This window comes from Scardinius erythrophthalmus, assembly GCF_964197995.2.
Source record: "Scardinius erythrophthalmus genome assembly, chromosome: 2".
Classification (NCBI taxonomy): Eukaryota; Metazoa; Chordata; class Actinopteri; order Cypriniformes; family Leuciscidae; genus Scardinius; species Scardinius erythrophthalmus.
Window position 1 is genome coordinate 32,963,730 of NC_138222.1, and position 19,404 is coordinate 32,983,133.

Here is a 19,404-nt window from a genome sequence, read left to right on the forward strand (position 1 = left end):
TCGTCAGGTTAGATACTGATAATTAATCACTCTAACCCCTTTATCTAAACCTCTCTACATAACCGCTGGATTCACGCGTCCTCCATGTCTGTAGTTTTTTAACACTTTTCACTCGTGTTTGTAGTTCTAACCGAATCCTCGTCCAACGCGCGATGGGTTGTGGGCAATATTAGCCGTTATAGTGTGCATCGATCTGCACTTCGGATTCTGACCGGAAATAGTAGACCATCCGGGTATATTTGGAACACTCATTTCAACGATTTGGGACGTACTAATTCTATTTTCGAATGCTATTTAGGATGGATAGTATGCGAATTGGGACGCACCTACAGTTTGAATTTTCAACAAGATATAATGCACACAGATTTTGATGAGGTAAATCAGCATACTAATAATACACAGATATAGGGCAAGTCCATTTCCTTCAACACAGTCCTTCGTTCAGCTTCCATCTGGGGAAATACAGAAAACAATAATAAGAGGCTGAATTTCAGCTGTTTTAGCATAAATAAAATACACAAATAAATTACTAAGAATAACAGTATTAGGGGGTTATTCCAAAAACTAACAAACATACATATTAATAAATAAATAAATGACCTAAATTGTGTTTTCCTCTTCATCCTCACTGGTGTCTGGACTACTGAGGCCACTTTGATCTTCCTCTTCAACATGTAGAAGGACAGAGGCCTCAGGACCTAAGGCAGTCTTATACTGTTGGAGGACCACTTGGAACCTTTCTGACACCTCTGACAGTCTTCTTCTTAAGAGACAGCAAAGTCCCTCATTTCCCTTGTCTACGTCTCAAAATACAAAAGAGATTACATTAAAGACAAACTATGTTAAGATTATTCAATAAGGCCAAAGAACTAACCTATTAAAATCTACATAGCAGGATGGTTGCCATTTTTATGTGTATCGCTGACATGGGACCAGGCTAGCTTCTGTATAAAACGACTTGAGGCAACATGACGGCTCACTGAGATGACTTTATGGAGGGAGGCCCAAAGCAGCATATAAGCGTTTTGTGCCCATGTCTGATAGCTGTTTTAAGTTAACAGTTTTCTTCTTCACTACAGTTATGCTGAAGTAACACATTGTGTTAGTTCCTGACCATCAAGGTTTTCTATGTTGACTGGAGGAAATAATAATAAGATTAATCTTGATGTTATGCTAACCCCATGTAACATATCAGGACACAAATTACAATGGTCAAAATTCTTTTGTTCATTTACGCTTTCAAGTAACAGCCATAATACAACATATCTGCACATCTTTCAAGCATCAATCTTTACAACCTTACTGACTTGTTACCATAGCTACAGTAACAATTGTAATCCCCATTTTATGTATATCCCAAAGGACCACGGCAAAGAGAGCCATAACCGTTCTACTCCATCCAAGTTCTGTGACTGATGTGTTTTTTTGTATGTTTTTTTTAAACACATTAGATGGACAGGGTTTTAATTAAACTTACCCTCCTCAGCCAACTTGTTCTTGAGAACCATTGCCAGGCTCTGCAACCACGTGCAGTGTTGTGCCATCTCCAACACCAAAACGCTTGTTTCCTCATGCAGTCGCCTTGTTAACATCACTTGGTCGTGCACTCGTTTCTTGATCGAAATATTTGCTAAGAATCAATAACAGTTACATGTATCCATGAGACAATCTTGCATAATCACTGCAAACATTGACTTTTTTTTAATCAAATCGATACATAAGAAAACTGAAAATACACCATTAAACTAAATTAATATTACAACACTCAATATGTAACATGCATGCCTTAGTTCAGTATACTCTATAAAGCAGAACTGTAAATAAATTCCTGTGAAGCATCTAAAAACAGACATACCACTGCCATGAACCTCCCACGGCCATATTTGAGACACAGTACTCTCTCCAGTTAGGGAATGCTCCACCACAGCTACGTCAATGTTTGTTGCCGATTCTAGTACAAGATCATTGTATTTCTGTATCTCCTGAAGAAGGAGTTTTTTGTCTTCTGCCAGCTTCCTTCGAAGGCGATGGCGAAACTTGCTGCTGTCTAGAAAGACATGAAGTACAGAGGCAGAGGTTTTTGACAGAACTCTTCAACAATAAAAAAATTATAGCACCAAAAAATTGAAAAGCAAAGCTGCAGTTATTGAAAACATAATGAAATACAGTATGTGAAAATTATAATGTAGACTGACATGGGAAACAAATTGTCCAAGGTGTAACATTTAGGGGGGAATCTATTTGCATGATTTTCATGATTGCCTGAAAATAATAATTGTGCATTAATTAATTTAGAATTGGCAGTTTTTTATCTAAATACGTTCCCCTTCCACGGAGGCCTCTATGTTGCACCTCCATGTTCCTACAGTAGCCCACAACGGACAAACAAACACTAGATAGTACCTCTCACATTTTCTCGTCGGCTACCGTAGCTTGGAAAGATAGAGGTGAGGGAAGCTGGTTGCATCGTCAAACCTCACTGATAGATGCCACTAATTCCTACCACTAAATCCTACAGACTGGTCATTTAAAGAACAGAATTCAACGATTGAGCTGAACTGTGCTACTACACTTATTTGCTAATTCCATGTTGGTGGAGTAGGATGCATACAGTAGCCTGAACTTATCAACCTATTATATTATATTATATAGTTATACCATTCTGACGGTAGAGGGTTCGCTTCCGGTGCCTCACACTAAGGTAGAGCCCCTCAATTGACTGCTGAAGTCCTCTGTGTGTGGTGCCTTGACTGGCACGAGATGTATCAGGTGTCTCTGTAGAAGATATAACGAAAGCAAATTCACTGTTAAAACAACACAGAACCGTTTCTCTGCTTGAATTTCATGTAAAACCTTTTAATCAAACTTATTTAAACTTTGTATGTGCACTTCCTGCAGGAAACTGGAATATACTAATAAACCTGACATCATAAATGTGGCATCACATTAGATGATGATCAACCTACTATTTTTTGCTGCTCTTTAATATCAAACATAAAATTTAGATTGTAGAAAGGGATGTTTGTTGTTTCTTTTATCTGGTCATGCTTACCACCAGCTGCCCATTCCTTTACATCAGATAGCCACTGTGACACCACTTCATCTGTGCAATCTAGCTCTGTTTTTAGGTCAGCTAGCCTTGCAGTCTCATCATGGAGTCTCTGACAAGTCTGATGAACAGTGTTATACAATAATAAGGATTAAAACTTGATTAACAACAGGCCAAGTAAACACAACAAAAGGACACACAAAACAATTAATATGAGACTTACCTTCACATATCTTGTGGAAAGTGCCTGATGTAAAGAGATATTTTTTTTCTCGTTCCACCCCATTGCATGCAACGTAAGCATGTCCACCCGTGCTGTTGAAAGCAAATAATGAGGTTATGATGATCAATCTAAAAATTTTTTACAAGAATATTGCAAACTCCGGTCACCTGCTTTGGACATATATTTGGTCGTCAGGGCACAACGTGAGAGGTAGCTGTTCACTTGCTCCACCTCCTCACCAGCGGTAGTCCCTGCTCCTTCCTGGTTCCTGCCACTCCAATTAATCTGTTAGTAAAGGGTGGAAGAAATTCAATTTAATTTTATTTATATAGCCCAATATCACAAACCACAATTTGCATCAAAGGGCATTACATTCCATGCAAGAAATGGTTATGCAAAAACACAAGATAACATAGTGTAGCTTAACTTATATTTAATATTATTAATGTGCTTGTAAATATTACAAATGTACATAAGATGCCAAAATATTATACACACCTCACACTTAGTAGCATGGGCTCGAGCATGCATTACACTGAGAAAGGGTTTCATAGTGGTCAGTTCCTGAAGAGCAGGAAGGACACTAGCAACTTTCTCCAGGTATGGCCAGTATTTGCATGCCACGTCCATTGCGAAGAATTGTGCCTTGGCTGGCATGAGCTCCTTCTGAAGGTACAGAGGGTAGGCAAATATCTCCCCCCTGTACATATTAAGGGCTTTCAAAAGGAACCCATGGCGACACACAGCAACCTCCATCCCCTCTTCATCCAATTTTGAAGCCCTCCTTGAAGTTTCCCTCGCTGCTGTCCACTGGGAGTCCCCACATGTGCCTCTTCCCTGTGTCTATGAAACACAAAACAAACACGACAAATCAAATAAAAGCAATGGTGTCATTCAATATATGGCATTTTGATTTTGTAATTGATATGCAGGAGTAATTGAAGTGGGGGTTACGTTTATTATTGTAACAACTATTTTGTCAACTTGCATTTTTCACTGCTTTCTGTATGGTGTCGACAAATCTAGACACCGCGCTGTCTTCAGCCACAAAGAGCCCCTCAAAAAAGCCAGGATCATCAGAGCTGAGGAAGAAAGAAAAATAGAAAATCCATTCATGAAATATATGAAGTAAGAAAATAAATCAATAAAAAGACTGGAAGAAAGATCACCTTCCGTTTCGGCGAAAGCGATATAGCTTTCTGTTTCCATCTGCTGAAACAGCCAACATTTCTGGTGTGCAGGCTGGGCAGGTGAAAGGAGCACTACAGCAGAGCTGGTCTTCCTCAAATGATGCATACGAAAGCTCTAAGAAGCTACGCTGCAGTGCATCGCCGTTGATAGATCCAGACTGGAAAATATATAGAATGAAATAGTATTTTGATATTGTCTGCTTATGGAATTTTTTTTATAAAATGGTAATAACATTTACACTTACTCTTCCTCCACACTTAGTGCGATGTTCCAGCAGCTTTGCGAAGGCTTGTCTGGAGAATCCCGGAGAGATGATCTTGAGTTCCTGAAAGGAGCTCAAGAGGTCCAGTGTATAAAGTGTGGAATTGGTGACGGAGGCTGGCCAATATCCACTTCTTAGGAGGTCTTTAAAGTCAGGGGTCCACTGCTGCTGGCATGTTTGACATTCATACAATGGCTGATGCAAGTCAAAACGCCCTTGGAACAAAAAAAAATAATTAAAAATATAATACACATTTACCACATACTTAATTTTACAACACTTAGTTCATTATGCACATTGTGAATGGTTAAGAGACATTGCGCAAGTTCCTATAATCCCACATTTATATTTTCAAATTCACTAAATTCCACACTGCTGTGTTGATTGGACATCATGCTGGAAAGATGCTAGGACAAAAAAAAAAAAAAAACCATCTGTCTTTGTTTCAGTTAATAACATTACCATGTGCTATTCCATATTTCTGTCACTTCTGCAATTGTAAGCACAATGCCACAGCACAATAGTGTGAAAAACATCACATCTACAATATATATATATATATATATTTATTTTATTTTTTTTACCATTGATGGTAATTAAAATCACTGGTTTGCCTGGTAACACAGTGAAGTTTGTGCCTCCACAGGAGCAGTCTGGCACCTTCACAGTTGGCAAAATGCAAGCTGGCAAAAAGAAGGAAAACCAATAATTTAGATTATCTGTAACTGTCTGCAGACACACATTGAACAGCAAAATTAAAGCTTTCGTGAGAACGTACCTTGCTCATGGGTGCAATATCCATCCTCCCCTTTAATGATGCATGTGGTCGGAGGAATGGCTTCAAAAAAACCACGAATCATGCATTCCCTGTTGTGGAGTGGATGTTTTTTGTGATGCAATACATCACAGTCCCCACAGAACCACTCCTCAGGAAGACACTCCCTGCACCTAAGGAGAAAATTATATATATAAAATTAATATTATAATATAATACATTATTATATGTTATATGAATAACTCATATAAAGTACTGTACACTCTATTTAAGCTATTTACCTTTTACTAGGTTTGATTTTATTGTATAGGATTGCGTAGTGCCTCAGTGTTTAGCACTGTCACCTCACAGCAAGAAGGTCCTAGATGTACTTTTCTCATTAATGTGTTTTTCATCTGGGTATCTAAGTCTTCTCCCATCCCAAAAGACATGCATCTTAGCCTATAAAGCAGGGCACTCTGCAAACCTACCCTGGGTAATTGAAGTTTGATATTAATGAAAACCAACCTAATAACAGCAGGCTCGTTGCAAAGGCAACACAGGGGATGACCAACAGCCTCTATTGAAATAAGGCATTTTAGGTGGTATGGTCTTGCTTCTTTCCAGCGCTCAGAGGCTTTCTGCTGCCGAAAAGACCATGATGATGCAGAGCTACTTTGAGGCTGAGCAGCAGAAGGACATGACGCCAAAATATCAGAGAGCCTCTCCATATTTTTTTCTGTAAAGAAAATCCAAAAATAAAGCGGTAAGGGATAATTTAGATAAGGAACAATTAAAAGTCAACTGATCAGTATTAGAATGAACACTTTTTTTATACTGTGCAAGCTTAAATTAATCACTGTGAATTACCAAATTCCCCTTGAGGATTTAGTTTTGTTGAGATTGCAGTAAGTGGAACCTCCACACTGGATGACAGGGAGCCCTCAACCGTGGGGTATGTGGCTGTAAAACAGCACATAGAAGAATAAGAACAAGTTAGGCTATCACACTCTATTCTTGTTCTTCTTTTCAAACTATATACTAAACAATTTATGAAATCAGACATATTTTTGTTAAGTACTTGGTAGTGTCTTCTACAATAGTGTCACTAATGTTTTTTTAGTTATTTGAATATCTTAAACTCTCAATAAACAATTACAGTGTTCTAATTTGAGTTGGTCCAACATTATCATTGTAAATTCCTCCTACAAATGTCAAATAATTCAGATATAACCTGTAGCGGAGGCATGGCGTCGCCCTCCTCGCCTCCCCCTCGGCTTACCACGTCCTACAGAGTCCCTTTTAGAGGTGTGTGGAGGGTCTCGTACACGTTTCCTCTCATCAGCTGCTCTCTGTGTATTGGAGTGAATATTTCTTGTAAGACTGATGTTGATAAAAGTACGGTAACCAAAAGGCAGGTAACTTGTGAAAGGAAAACACAACATAGTGTGTTAGTAAGGTGTTGAACAGCTTAAATGAGCCTTGGAATAGATTCTCCAAGTCTCTGTAACTCAGAGGGATGGAACTGCATATACTACTATTATTATTATTATATTCCCTTATTAACACGTCACAGAACATGGCAGGATGCATCATGCAATATACCTGTATAAAATCTTCTGCACTCATCATTCTTACATATTCCTCATCACGTTTTACTTTAATTTATGTTTGTTTTTATAAAATGATTGAGGTGTACAAAAACTCTAACCTTGGCTTCAGCTAGAATGTGTTCATGTTTCAGCTCCAGAGCCATGCGTCTCCCCTCTTGGTAGTGGGGATCCTTTGAATCAAGTTTATGCTTGGTGGCCATTGCAATGCAGTCAGATACAGACAGACAGTCAGATACAGACAGACAGTCAGATACAGACAGACAGACAGTCAGATACAAACAGACAGACTGACAAAGATGGGTAAGACAGACAAGTAGTGCTAGACAAAGACAGACAGGGAGGAAAGAAAGAGCAATAGATAAAGACTGTGAGATAGATAAAGATTGAGGATGAAAGAGAGGATGTAAGATATAGAAAATAATGAAGAGATAGAGGTTGGCTCTTAAAAGTGCCTTTGGGTTTTGAAAATCAGGTTCGGATAGGTTCGACAGGTGATATGTTTGACAGGATCTGCATGGAGAACAACAGAAAATGTTAATTATGTAGTGTTGTTGATATAAGATTTAAAAAGTGTACCCTAATAGTGAGTGATTCCCATTTTCTTGTAAATGCTTAGGATAAATAAATACAGATTCACGTTGTTTCTATTTCCTGTGCTACTGTTAAAAGTCGCGTAAGTTAACATTTTTTTTTAAAGGCGCGTAACATGTGCCTGGGGTTCGCCATAAAGGCAGCGTTATGTGCAGTATAACGTTAGACCAAGTGATAATATTGTTATTACTAACACATTACAGTGACGTTGAGTGTGAACCACGATGATCGAGAGAAAATCACATCATCTAAATGTCCCCAATTACTATTCCCCCAATAAATTCTCAATAAGCAGTTACACGTCCAAAATATATGTGGACTACATCATGTGGACATGATATATATATCACAACATGTTTTTTTTATGTGGAAATAGGCTAACGTTACTCATAATTTTATTTTGTATATATACATCTACAGCTATATATCTAGGCTTAGAACATGTTTTTTTTTTTTTAACTCGTAATTTTCTTCATTTTGGACGTGTAAATAATGCTTATGAATTCATCTTGCTTATTAGACTGTTGTAAGCGACTTACCGTGGTGGAATCGCGCTGGGCAATGGTTTCTGCGATGGTCGCACACAGTGACGTGTTGCACAAAATTGCGCCAAAATATCAATCATAATTAAAAGTACAGTCTTAATATTTTATATCCGTGCTCAATTTTAAAGGGGTCAGCATAAATGTCCAAGTGAAGGAAAAACGAGTATGTAGCCATTACATTTAAACACATATCACTTCCCAGAATACATCCATCTCTTTGCGAAAGGATATGTCCATATAAAGTAATATAAACATTTCTGCAGTAGGCTATATAATTAATTTATTACAACTGCATAAACAGTATTGAGATGAAAGTTCTATAAAAGTAGGCTATTCTTTTTTTCTTTTTTCTTTTTTGGGGCGCAGAAAAAAAAGAAAAGTAGGCTCACTATAAGCCATTGCAATTTGAAATAACATCGACAATTATAAAATATCCCACAATAAATTAAGGCATGTTTTAAGCCTACAGCAAATATGCAGTCCTGCAATTATGTCGTTTTAATGTAGTCCACAATAATATAAAAAAGAGGAAAAATCGTGATATTACCGATTTAGAAAAGGGTTTCAGCTAGCTACCCTCAACGTCGGCTTATGGACGTGAGGGGGAAATTACCACAATATGTGATCGAAAATTATAAAATATCCCACCTAAATGAAGGAATGTTTTAAGCAAATAGAAAATATACCGTCTTGTAATTATGTAATTTTAATGTAGCCCAAAATTATATAAAAAGAGAGGAAAAAGAGTTAGGTTTAGGAAAATAATAAAAGTTCAAAATTCAAAGATGAGTGATTTGCACTCAAATCTATCGGACGACCCTCTCCGTTGTCAAGTGACGAATAGGGGGTACCCTCAACGTCGGCTTTGGACGTGAGGGGGAAATGACCAAACGGCATAGCCTATGCTGAGCCTATGTGACGAATAGGGGTGAGACCATGTTGCAAAGAAAGACGTGGTGCAGGCACGAAAAATACGTCCCTTTGAAATACATTAGATTGAAAGTCGTGCTGAGTGACACGAAAAAAAGAAGGAAATTCGTGCCTAGGGACACGAATCAATAGATTCATGTTGAGTAGCCTATACCGAATATAAAGTAATAAAAACGAGAATTAAAATCACCTGATTAAATGTTGTGTAATGTAGCCCTTAAAGTCTGCAAAATTAATAACAATTGAGAAAAAACTATAGCCTACTGTGCTCTCGAAAGAAAAACGTGGTGCAAGCACGAAAAATATGTCCCATTGAAATACATTAGATTGAAAGTCGTGCTGAGTGACACGAAAAAAGGAAGGAAATTCGTGCCTATGGACACGAATCAATTTGTGCTGAGTAGCGTACCGAATACAATACAACGAGGATTAAAATCTCCTGATTAAATGTTGAGTAATGTAGCCCTTAAAGTTTGCAAAAGGAATAGCCAAACATTTGAGAAAAAAACAATAGTGTGCTCTCGAAAGAAAGACGTGGTGCATACGCCCCATTGAAATACATTAGATTGAAAGTCGTGCTGAGTGACACGAAAAAAAGAAGGAAATTCGTGCCCATAGACACGAATCAATTTGTTTTTGAGTAACCTACCGAATACAATACAGAGATGATTAAAACCACCTGATTAAATGTTGTGTAATGTAGCCCTTAAAGTCTGCAAAATAATAACAATTGAGAAAAAACAATACTGTGCTCTCGAAAGAAAAACGTGGTGCAAGCACGAAAAATACGTCCAATTGAAATACATTAGATTGAAAGTCGTGCTGAGTGACACGAAAAAAGGAAGGAAATTCGTGCCTATGGACACGAATAAATTCGTGTTGAGTAGCCTACCGAATACAATACAACGAGGATTAAAATCTCCTGATTAAATGTTGAGTAATGTAGCCCTTTAAGTTTGCAAAAGGAATAGCCCAACATTTGAGAAAAAACAATTGTGTGTTCCCGAAAGAAAGACGTGCAAGCACGAAAAATACGTCCCATTGAAATACATTGAATGTCGTGCTGGGTGACACGAAAAAAAGAAGGATATTTGTGCCCTTGGACACGAATAAATAGATTAATGTTGAGTAGCCAACCGAATATAAAGCAATAAAAACGACGATTAAAATCTCTTGATTAAATATTGAGTAATGTAGCTCTTAAAGTTAGCAAAATGAATTACAATTGAGAAAAAACAATACTGTGCTCTCGAAAGAAAAACGTGGTGCAGGCACGAAAAATACGTCCCATTGAAATACATTAGATTGAAAGTCGTGCTGAGTGACACGAAAAAATAGGGAAAATCGTGTCCACGAACACGAATCAATAGATTAAATTTCGTGACTATGTCACGAACTGCCGTGAGACTGGGTTGTTATATCTCACATCTTTTTCTTCTTCTTCTTGTAAACTTCTTTTAAAATGTTGCAATTACCTTTAATTTATTCAGAGACAGAAATGACTTATGACTTATGAAATGAACATAGATGTACAGTAGCAGTTGTACCTAATTTATAAAAAGTTCATGTCAAAACATGAGTAATGCAACATACCCACCCTATCAGCTATTTTTAGTGATACTTGTGTATTTGATAATTATACACCTAATCATTTATTCTATTATTGTATATATATATATATTTTTTTTCTAGCATATGTGTAGTATTATCACAAAGTAGTTTTAACATGTTATGTCCTATTTTTCTAGGTATGTATTACCTAATTATCACATCACCACAAAATCCTAATTTAACCTTTGAATATGCTCGTTGTCCCAGACATTTGCTCTGTTTTTGATTTTGTCTTACATAGTTTCGCTTGTCCTTTCTAGGCCTCTGGGTCTTTTTTGTTGTTGTTGTTATTTTCACGCTGCCTCTTAGTCTGACCATGAAGTTGTGGCAGATAAAGCAATCTTCCTGTCCTTTTAGAGCTCCAATAATGTGCTAGGATGCTGTGAATATTAATGGCCTCATCCAACCTTGGCCTCCGTTGAATGACAGGGATGGGAAAAGCAAGCGGGAATCTAATAAGACCTGATTGTCAACATGGAGTTGTTTGTTGCTTTGGCTGCAATTAAACTCCCAGGCCTTTGTTCCTGTGTTGAAATGAGCAACACAGCAGCAGTTGGTAATCATTATGACACAGAAGGTCAAGTGCTGCGGTGTGGAAAAGCTATTGACACACCAAGGCTTAGGCCTAACCCTATCCGTCCGTCCGTCCGTCCACCCGTCCGTCCGTCCATCCGCCTGGGTCCATATGCATGTGCATACCCAGGCACTACGCCATGCTTTCTAAATGTATCAGTCTGTATAGCCCCTTTCACACAGCGTGTGGATCCCGGGAAATTGCCGTAAAAGTACCTTCTGTGTGAACGCAAACATGTCCCGGGATTGATGCTGGGATGGGGACCTAGTAACATTGCCGGGATCAGTCCCAGAACGCGCCCTGTGTGAACAAAAGCCAGGACCAATGCCGTAAGGGGTATTTTGTTGCTCTTAGAAGAAAGTTTGTGTTCATCATCAACAAAGAAAGAACGAAAAAAATGTCTGCAAACTAGACTGAAGCAGAGACCATAGAGCTCCTTACTATCTGCGCTGAAGCTGAGATCGTTCGCCAGCTTTGTGGAACGGTACGTGATGCGTTAGTGGACGACCGAATCCGAAAAAAAAAAATGCTCGAGCGAGGTTTCTCGAGGTCGAAAGCGCAGATCATTAGTAAATTTAAGACGCTGCGTAAAAAAATCCACCAAGTGCACGACTACAGTGGAAAGAGCGGTAGCGGAAGATTAGACTGGCCTTTCTACAACACGTCCTGACGTCACGTGTCTTTACCGGATGTGTGTGAACGCACTCATAGATTCCGGAAAATCACTGGCAGTGTGAATGAACCAAAATCAAACGATACCGGGACAAATCCCGGGACACATTATCCCTGTATTTTCCGGAATCTCTGTGTGAAAGGTGCTTATGTCTGCCCTTCTATCGTTCTATTTAATTTTTTTCTTAAATGGAATTTTTCTATTGTGACGCCCATTTAACTTTCCCCGCCAGTGTTTTTGATCATTTTCACAAAATTTTCATGGCTCCCAGAATATTGTGTTGTTTGAATATCTGAACATGCAATATATCAACAAAAAAAAGAACATACTCACTGCTTAAAAAAATAAATAAATAAATACAATTATCAACACTTGAATGTGGGTAAGTTTAATTAAAATGCAACATTTTGAGCAAAAAGCTGAGAAAATGAATTTTTGTCAGACTACATCCATATTGGATTCAGAACGATGATCAAAAAAATAGATGAAGTCGATCGAGTCCATCAACACCCTGAAAGCTTCACAGCCCCATACCTTGTCCTGGGTCGACATTTAATTTAGTGACATTAGGCAGTTTTGATTTATATGCTGTTTAATGTTGATGATCGTGTTATATGCATATGATTACATTATGATATTGCTTGTTACTGCATCTTATTCGCATGTGTTTTGATGAGGAGATTCAGTACTCTTTCAGAAGATGTGTCATAGCGCCCTCTACCGTATAACAGTGAAAACACGGAAAGCCGGAAATTTCAGTCAATGGCGGGGAAAGAGTTAAAGGGCCCTATCTTTCACCCAGCGCAATTGACTTTGTACACCGACGCATGTATCATTCCTATTTTGCACCCGCGCAAAGCGCGCTTTTCCCTCCACAGAAGCACGTCGCTAAACTAGGGAATGAACTTGCGCTCCCTGGGCGGTTCAGCGCAAAAAAGGAGGCGTGTTCCGGCGCAAACGTTCCTTCATGCTATTTTGCAGGTTTAGAAAACAATTGCGCCACTAACCAGGAAAAAATAGTTTAAAGTCAGTGGCGCATTGCGCATGTTATTCATATGCTATTTTAAGGGTGCATGCTTGGCCATAATCAATGTAGCGTGTGCACAAAGCGCATACACTTTGATTCTCTCATCTACACAGAAGCAGCAGTTTTCATTTTTGCAAATCATACATTATTACGATAGATAGATAGATAGATAGATAGATAGATAGATAGATAGATAGATAGATAGACAATTTATTATAAAAGCATACACATTCTAGCTTACACATTTACCCAAATTATCATACGCCTGTTTAACCGAAGTTAATTTGGGTGGGTTTCTCCATCCCCAACGTCCCTGACGAGAGCGTTGCTCTCCTTGGCTGTGAACCACTCCTGGCACGCGCCCGGCAAATCTGCCGTTATAATAGGAATCGGCTTTAGAAAAGCGCGTCTGCTCTTAAAGGGAATGTGAGATGACGCTCTGATTGGTTTATTTCACGTTACACCCAAACCACACCTATAAATAATGAAGCTACTTCAGACCAACCCATTTTAGATTTGCGCCTGGCGCAAGAGTCATTTATCCCGCCGGGAAAATAGCAACAGCGCCAAGACCCGCCCACAAAGTTACTTGCGCTTTGCGCTTTGACACTTGCGTTTCAGATCGTTAAAATAGGGCCCAAAGTCTGTCAGACCACAATTAATTCTTATGAAGTGTGTGATCTTAAAATATGCGCAAAGTACACTGTCAAACATGATTTTTGTAATTTGTAAATAAAACACATATTATTGGAGTATGTTTTACAAGAAAATATATTTTTGTGTTTCTACTTCAGAATTTCATGTTCATGTGAAATTTACTGGCGATTTCTGACTTGTCTCTGACTTGTCTCTACCAAGATACATTGTGAAATGCAAGTACTAAAGACTTAAGGCTAGAACCTACCTGACTATAAATGGAGCTTTGCAGGTTTGTGAGGCGAATTTACTACAGCAAATCGCATAATTCACTGCAAAATCTTTGGTACTGTATGAACATGAGTTGAATGAATCCAAAGCAAACCTCTTCACCTTTCTCAGATTGTATGAACACATGAACTTCACATTTTTAAATTGTATAGGCTAGAGCTTTTTTTTATTTCTCCCCTGCCATTGTGACATTTAAATACAAAGCAGTTTTACTCTTTTGTTCTAGGCAGAGTTTGCTGTCTTTAGTCTACCTTTGGAACAATGAGAACTCAGCCTTTGTACCTCAGCTTTGGCTTTTGCCAGAGGTTAGAGAGACAATAGGCATTTTTGTAGCAGAGGAAATCCCAATAGGATATCTGCTTTCTTGGACTTCTTACTTCTAAAAGCAGGTCTCAATCAAAAGAAGCTGAATTCTGCTAGTTCAATACAGTAACTGAGAGCCAGGTGTCTCTCAGGATTGGATATGCTGCTTGAAGGTGTAGTTGCTCAGAAACTGAGAGCCTGATAAAATTACTTGTCTTGTTTTAGCACATGAGACACATTAGAAAGCCTGGAAAAAGTATTATGTTTGAATTAGTGTTGCATTTTGTTTTGATGTTTTGCACAATGAAGTGTCATACTTAAATATAAGCATTTGTTGTTCACTGATGTTTGTGTGCACTAGCGGGACACAACCTAACGTGGGGTTAGTTGTTACACCCTTGTTTTAAACAAATGCTAGAAAAAAAATAATAATAATTCAGAAATCTTTGCAAAATATCACTGAACATTTATTTAATCGTAGCAAAAGTACATTTTTTACTCATGTTAATTTTTCATCTCTGTGTTTGATTTTTATATAAAATTGGACAAATCTGATATTATTTGAATCTCCCATCTGTTATTTAAAAGTTTAGGATGGTTGTTTAATGCTGATCTAACCAGCAGAAGACACTAGCCGGGTTTAAATCCCAGTTGTGCAGGTGGGGCATGTTGTAACACTGCGTTACAATGTGCCCCTATTAGAACTATGATATTCTATTCTTTACTTTTATGAATTCTATTGAGAAACCATGAGAAAGAGGTGAATAAAGACTGAGAGTCAATGTTCAGAAATGATGAACCCAAAGTAGGTTTACAAAAATGGAGAAAGTCAAAAAGCATTAGGTTGTGCCCTGCTCTCCCCTATACATTTCATTTGATTTGTCAAGGTGTACTAAAATAGCAAAGTAGGATGATAAGACTAATTTAATTGATAAAGTAATTTGATATTGCAATTTGTTTACTGTACCATTTAAAGGCTCACTTACAGATATTATTCTGTTCTATTGAGTCTGCTAGTTTGAGGTTTAGATAATCTGAACAACTGAGAGTAACTGAGTGTTTCTCTAGAACCTATTACTGTGCACAGCCATGAAATGAAATGAAATGTTCTTAATGTCCCATTAAGAGATCCCTGAAATGAAAGATGCCAGGAGATGTGGTTTCTGCTGTTATTAGAACAGATTAAATACACGCTATGGCTGGGACATGCTCCAGAGACCAGTCATTCAAGAAGAGAATCTATCTGATCTTATCTCCATCTTTGCTATAAAGTTACTAAAGAATTGTAATACAGCTGCATATTTTATTTAGCTGAGAGTGCTTTGTTGCAGAAAGGTAGCTTTCTAGTAGAAGACTGATAAGGAGCACATACGATTTGAATGAATGTGGATACACATGTAGGCTAAACATACATTTTTTGGTAAAATAAATGAAATGTATATTAAGTATATTTAACTATTCATTCATTTCATTTATTATACAGGACAATTTAAAAGCAACAATTTAGTTACAATAGACAGGCCTGACTCAGTTTAAAAACTGGTTTACAACAGGTTCCTGTTCTGCAGCAACATAAAACAATGATCACAATTTCAGCACATTTATACAGGACATTATTATTGACTAGACAAATACAAACAAATAACACATTAAATACGAAAAAACAAGACTAAAAACAATACATGAACAATCAGTGCGTGCAAGTATGACTATCAAGAAGAAACAATTTATATGACTTTTTGAAATATGTGATGGATGATAATGTTCGAATGTGATAGGGAATGTCATTCCAAATTTTAGTATAAATATAGAAAAAGGATTTCTGACCGAAACTATGTACTAACATTGAAATTAATAATTTGATACAATGCAATTATTGTACATGTATTTACATTACTTATATTTAAAAAAAAAACAAAAAAAAAAACCTGCATGTAATTACAGCTGTAATTAATTTCTGTAATTACGTCTTACACTGATGTCTCTTCCCTTACACCTTAACCCACCCTTAAACCTACCCATGCCACCAAATCTGTACCTAACCTTACCCGTATACCCACCTCAGTAGCAGCAAAAATGTTTTACAATACATGAACACAATAATTACATTTTACCAGCCAACCAACCAGCCAACTTACATACGATTTTATGTTTTTAAAACAGTGCAAGAAAACAAATTTAAAGAATAATATTACATATACACACATATTCTTTACAGAATAGCTTAGATATAGACCTAAATAGTAATATGTAACACTGGATCATGCCAACTAGCTGCATCAAAAAAGAGACCACAACACTGGAGAGCTGTACAAGAACATGGTAATATATCACACTCCTGGCTTGGAGTTGCTTGCAACACAATCACTAACCTAACCTTGTTATATGTTGCTTTGGGGACAGGATATGCATTACGGATAAACTGTTTACAAAAGTAATTAAGTAATTTTGCCATTGGTTAATGAAAGAATCGTTTTAAAACAGTGTGAAGGAAATAAGGCCACACTGCTGTATTTTCACATGGATGTTTAAGCAAGACTGACCTTAAAGGGGTCATATAATGGTACATGCACTTTTACAAGTTGATTGCACTGAAATGTCTGTTGGCAGTGCCTGTACACAACCATCCTATCATGATAAAAATCCATCCAGTGGTTTTGTTTTAATCTCCTTATATGTTTGACCATCTCTGAAATCAAGCCGTTCGATATTGTGACGTCATAAGATCGTACGCCCCTCCCGCTATTGTGATTGACAGCCGTGTTTCAACACAAGACCCGCCCTGAGCAAGCTGTGACAGCCGTCGTCATAGTAGTCCGCCATTGTTGATATGCTGGAGTAGAATGGCGTCTAAGCGATTGTGGTGTTCTGTTCTTAGATGTAATAAGGAACACAGCAGTCATTTGGATGTTCCTAAATCCGAGCCGTTGAAGATGCAGTGGCTGAGTTTTGTTTTTGAAGGATATGCCCAAAGGATTGACGCGGGGATTCCCTCACGGGGATTCCCCACGATCATCTGTGCTTTCATGTTTGCGCGAATCATTTCACACCAGACAGCTTCACAAATGAGAAAAAACGGATCGGTACCAACGTGTTCCTGCTGAACCTCCAGAAGATGTGAGTGTAATGTTTTATTAACCTTTATATTAGTATTTATATTAATCTTTGCGAAATTTGCAAACCTTGCTGCAGGCTTCACGATGAATACGTCTAAGGTTTACACTCAGGGTAACGTTACATTACGGCATGTTTTCTATGTACGACGTTCTCAATATAATTCATAATCCCACGTTTATAACGAATAACACGTGGTTATTGTGTTAGATACAGTCAGAGAATGTCTAATACGGTGTACCCACAGAACTGAGGGGCGGGGTGAGCAAAGCTCATTATCATTTAAAGACACATGCACTGAAACGGCGTGCTGAAAACAGAGCTGTTTTTGACCAGGTAAAATTAGTGTTTTCTTACAATACTAATGAGAATTTTTAATTAAAGTATATTACAAACTTTTAATTTAGACCCTAAAGAATCATATTAGCTTGTACAAAAATGGCATTATATGACCCCTTTAAAATATCATCCAGTTATACATTTTCGAGAATTCTACACCTTTAAACTGCACTTTCCTGTATTAGTTTAATTCGTATTATATATTTAAATTATTCTGTCAATGTTGATTATCTGGTCTTCTCTGTTTTACATATTCCCAAATTGGAAGCTCTAGTGTCTTTCTATGCAAATGTTTCAGCTGTCACAGAGTACAAACAACTTCATGGTATTGTATGACAGAGTCTATATAGCCTGAAGCTTCATTCATTTTCACAAATGTGTATTGAAAAGAATTTTCTTCTTCACGTTCAGTTTTTTTTGTTTTTTTTCTCGAATATGGATTTTGTTTTCTGAGAACCAATCGCAGAACGGCTGTGTGAGAATGTTAAAGGCCCACTGAAGTGCCTTGGAACGCGCAACTTTGTATGATGCATTGACGTAATTTCCACTGAAATAGGAAGCTAAGGCGGGACATATTGAATGGGTCCTCCCCCTTTTCAAATAGCCAATAGCGTTTAGTTTAGTTTAATTTAGTTTGCAAGTCGTACTTGACAGCACCATGGAAGCGAATTCGAGCGCTGATGACGTTGGATTCAATAGTAGAGGTGTGAATCAAATCTAGCCATTTCATTCTTAAAGTCCACATGAAATCAAAATTGACCATATTTACTTTGTTTGACTAAATTGATCGTTTTGTGGTGAACAATTCATCCATGCAAGTCAATCCACACAAAAAAAATTTGAAAATGCCCCTCCCCTCTGCATTGGAGGACCTTCTCTGATGACGTAGGTTTTAGGAATTGGTTTGGGCAACGCTTAACCACTCCCCTCAAACCGTTAGTCTGTTATGAGCAGAGATGGAGAGGAGGAGCGCTAGAGTAAAACCCTGCCCTCTGTTCAATATTCCGTTTCACTGGGAAATGCGTCACAACACTGGAGAAAAGTCGTTTGCAACTTCCGGTTCACGCGGACTTTAACCAACGTACAGTTGGAAAGCATTTGAGCAACCGAACACACATCTCCAACCCATATTGCTCCGTGATGTACGTGTCAATGGTAATGTCCGGTTAATCGTTCTTATGAACCGGTTCTTTTTAGTGAACCGGTTGAACCAGTTCACCAAATCGAACTGAATCGTTCAAAACAGTTCGCGTCTTGAGTCAGCGCTGGTCCACAGTTTTCTAAAGTTACTCGCTTTCGGACGTGCCTGAGAATCCCTCCAACTCAAAATAAAACAATATCGCTGAGTATATGTTAATCCAGTAACTCCAACAGTTCACTGAACTGAGACATGTTGTGCTGAGAGAACTGATGAGCACGAATAGCTGATGAGCATTCATGTACTACCGAACTAGGGTTGCCAACTTCAGAAAAGGAAAATGCGGGACAATCGTGGTTCTTTATAGGAAAATGAGGGACACTAAAAATATTTGTACTGTATCACACAGTGTAGTCATTTCAGTGTCTGCAGTTAAGTATGTTTTAAAAGGTTAACAGACAAACACATTTGTATTGCTTAACCTATTTATGTATTTAATTCTAAAAATAATTTAAATGTCATACATAAAAAAAAGTCACA

General features: G+C 37.8%; 1 protein-coding gene across 2 annotated transcripts; it reads right to left on the minus strand.

Annotated features, from left to right (window-relative positions):
- Positions 1–263: 263 nt before the first annotated feature.
- Positions 264–7,640, minus strand: LOC308687080 (uncharacterized protein). 2 transcript variants are annotated; one of them, XM_081359324.1, is made up of 18 exons: positions 7,191–7,429; positions 6,714–6,831; positions 6,350–6,442; positions 6,008–6,218; positions 5,504–5,673; positions 5,310–5,408; positions 4,708–4,940; positions 4,442–4,620; positions 4,261–4,354; positions 3,771–4,115; positions 3,440–3,557; positions 3,273–3,364; positions 3,053–3,170; positions 2,659–2,775; positions 1,856–2,047; positions 1,478–1,630; positions 601–797; positions 264–452 (listed from the first exon to the last, which is right to left on the minus strand). In XM_081359324.1, exons 1-17 carry the CDS (start codon positions 7,290–7,292, stop codon positions 601–603), a joined length of 2,631 nt encoding a protein of 876 aa, XP_081215450.1. In that variant the 5' UTR covers positions 7,293–7,429; the 3' UTR covers positions 264–452. The 2 variants fall into 2 exon arrangements, with proteins under 2 accessions (XP_081215450.1, XP_081215451.1); XM_081359325.1 differs by having other exon boundaries at positions 316–452; positions 601–803; positions 7,191–7,640.
- Positions 7,641–19,404: the final 11,764 nt, after the last annotated feature.

What these genes read in the sequence shown, in the direction of transcription:
- LOC308687080 (XM_081359325.1), bottom strand. Translation starts at nt 7,292, where the DNA reads ATGGCCACCAAGCATAAACTTGATTCAAAGGATCCCCACTACCAAGAG. An exon ending in AACCCTCTACCGTCAGAATG is followed by an intron (nt 2,048 to 2,658) that starts GTATAACTATAT and finishes ATGTCTTTCTAG; the next exon opens with ACAGCAGCAAGTTTCGCCAT. An exon ending in GAACAAGTTGGCTGAGGAGG is followed by an intron (nt 804 to 1,477) that starts GTAAGTTTAATT and finishes TTGTATTTTGAG; the next exon opens with ACGTAGACAAGGGAAATGAG.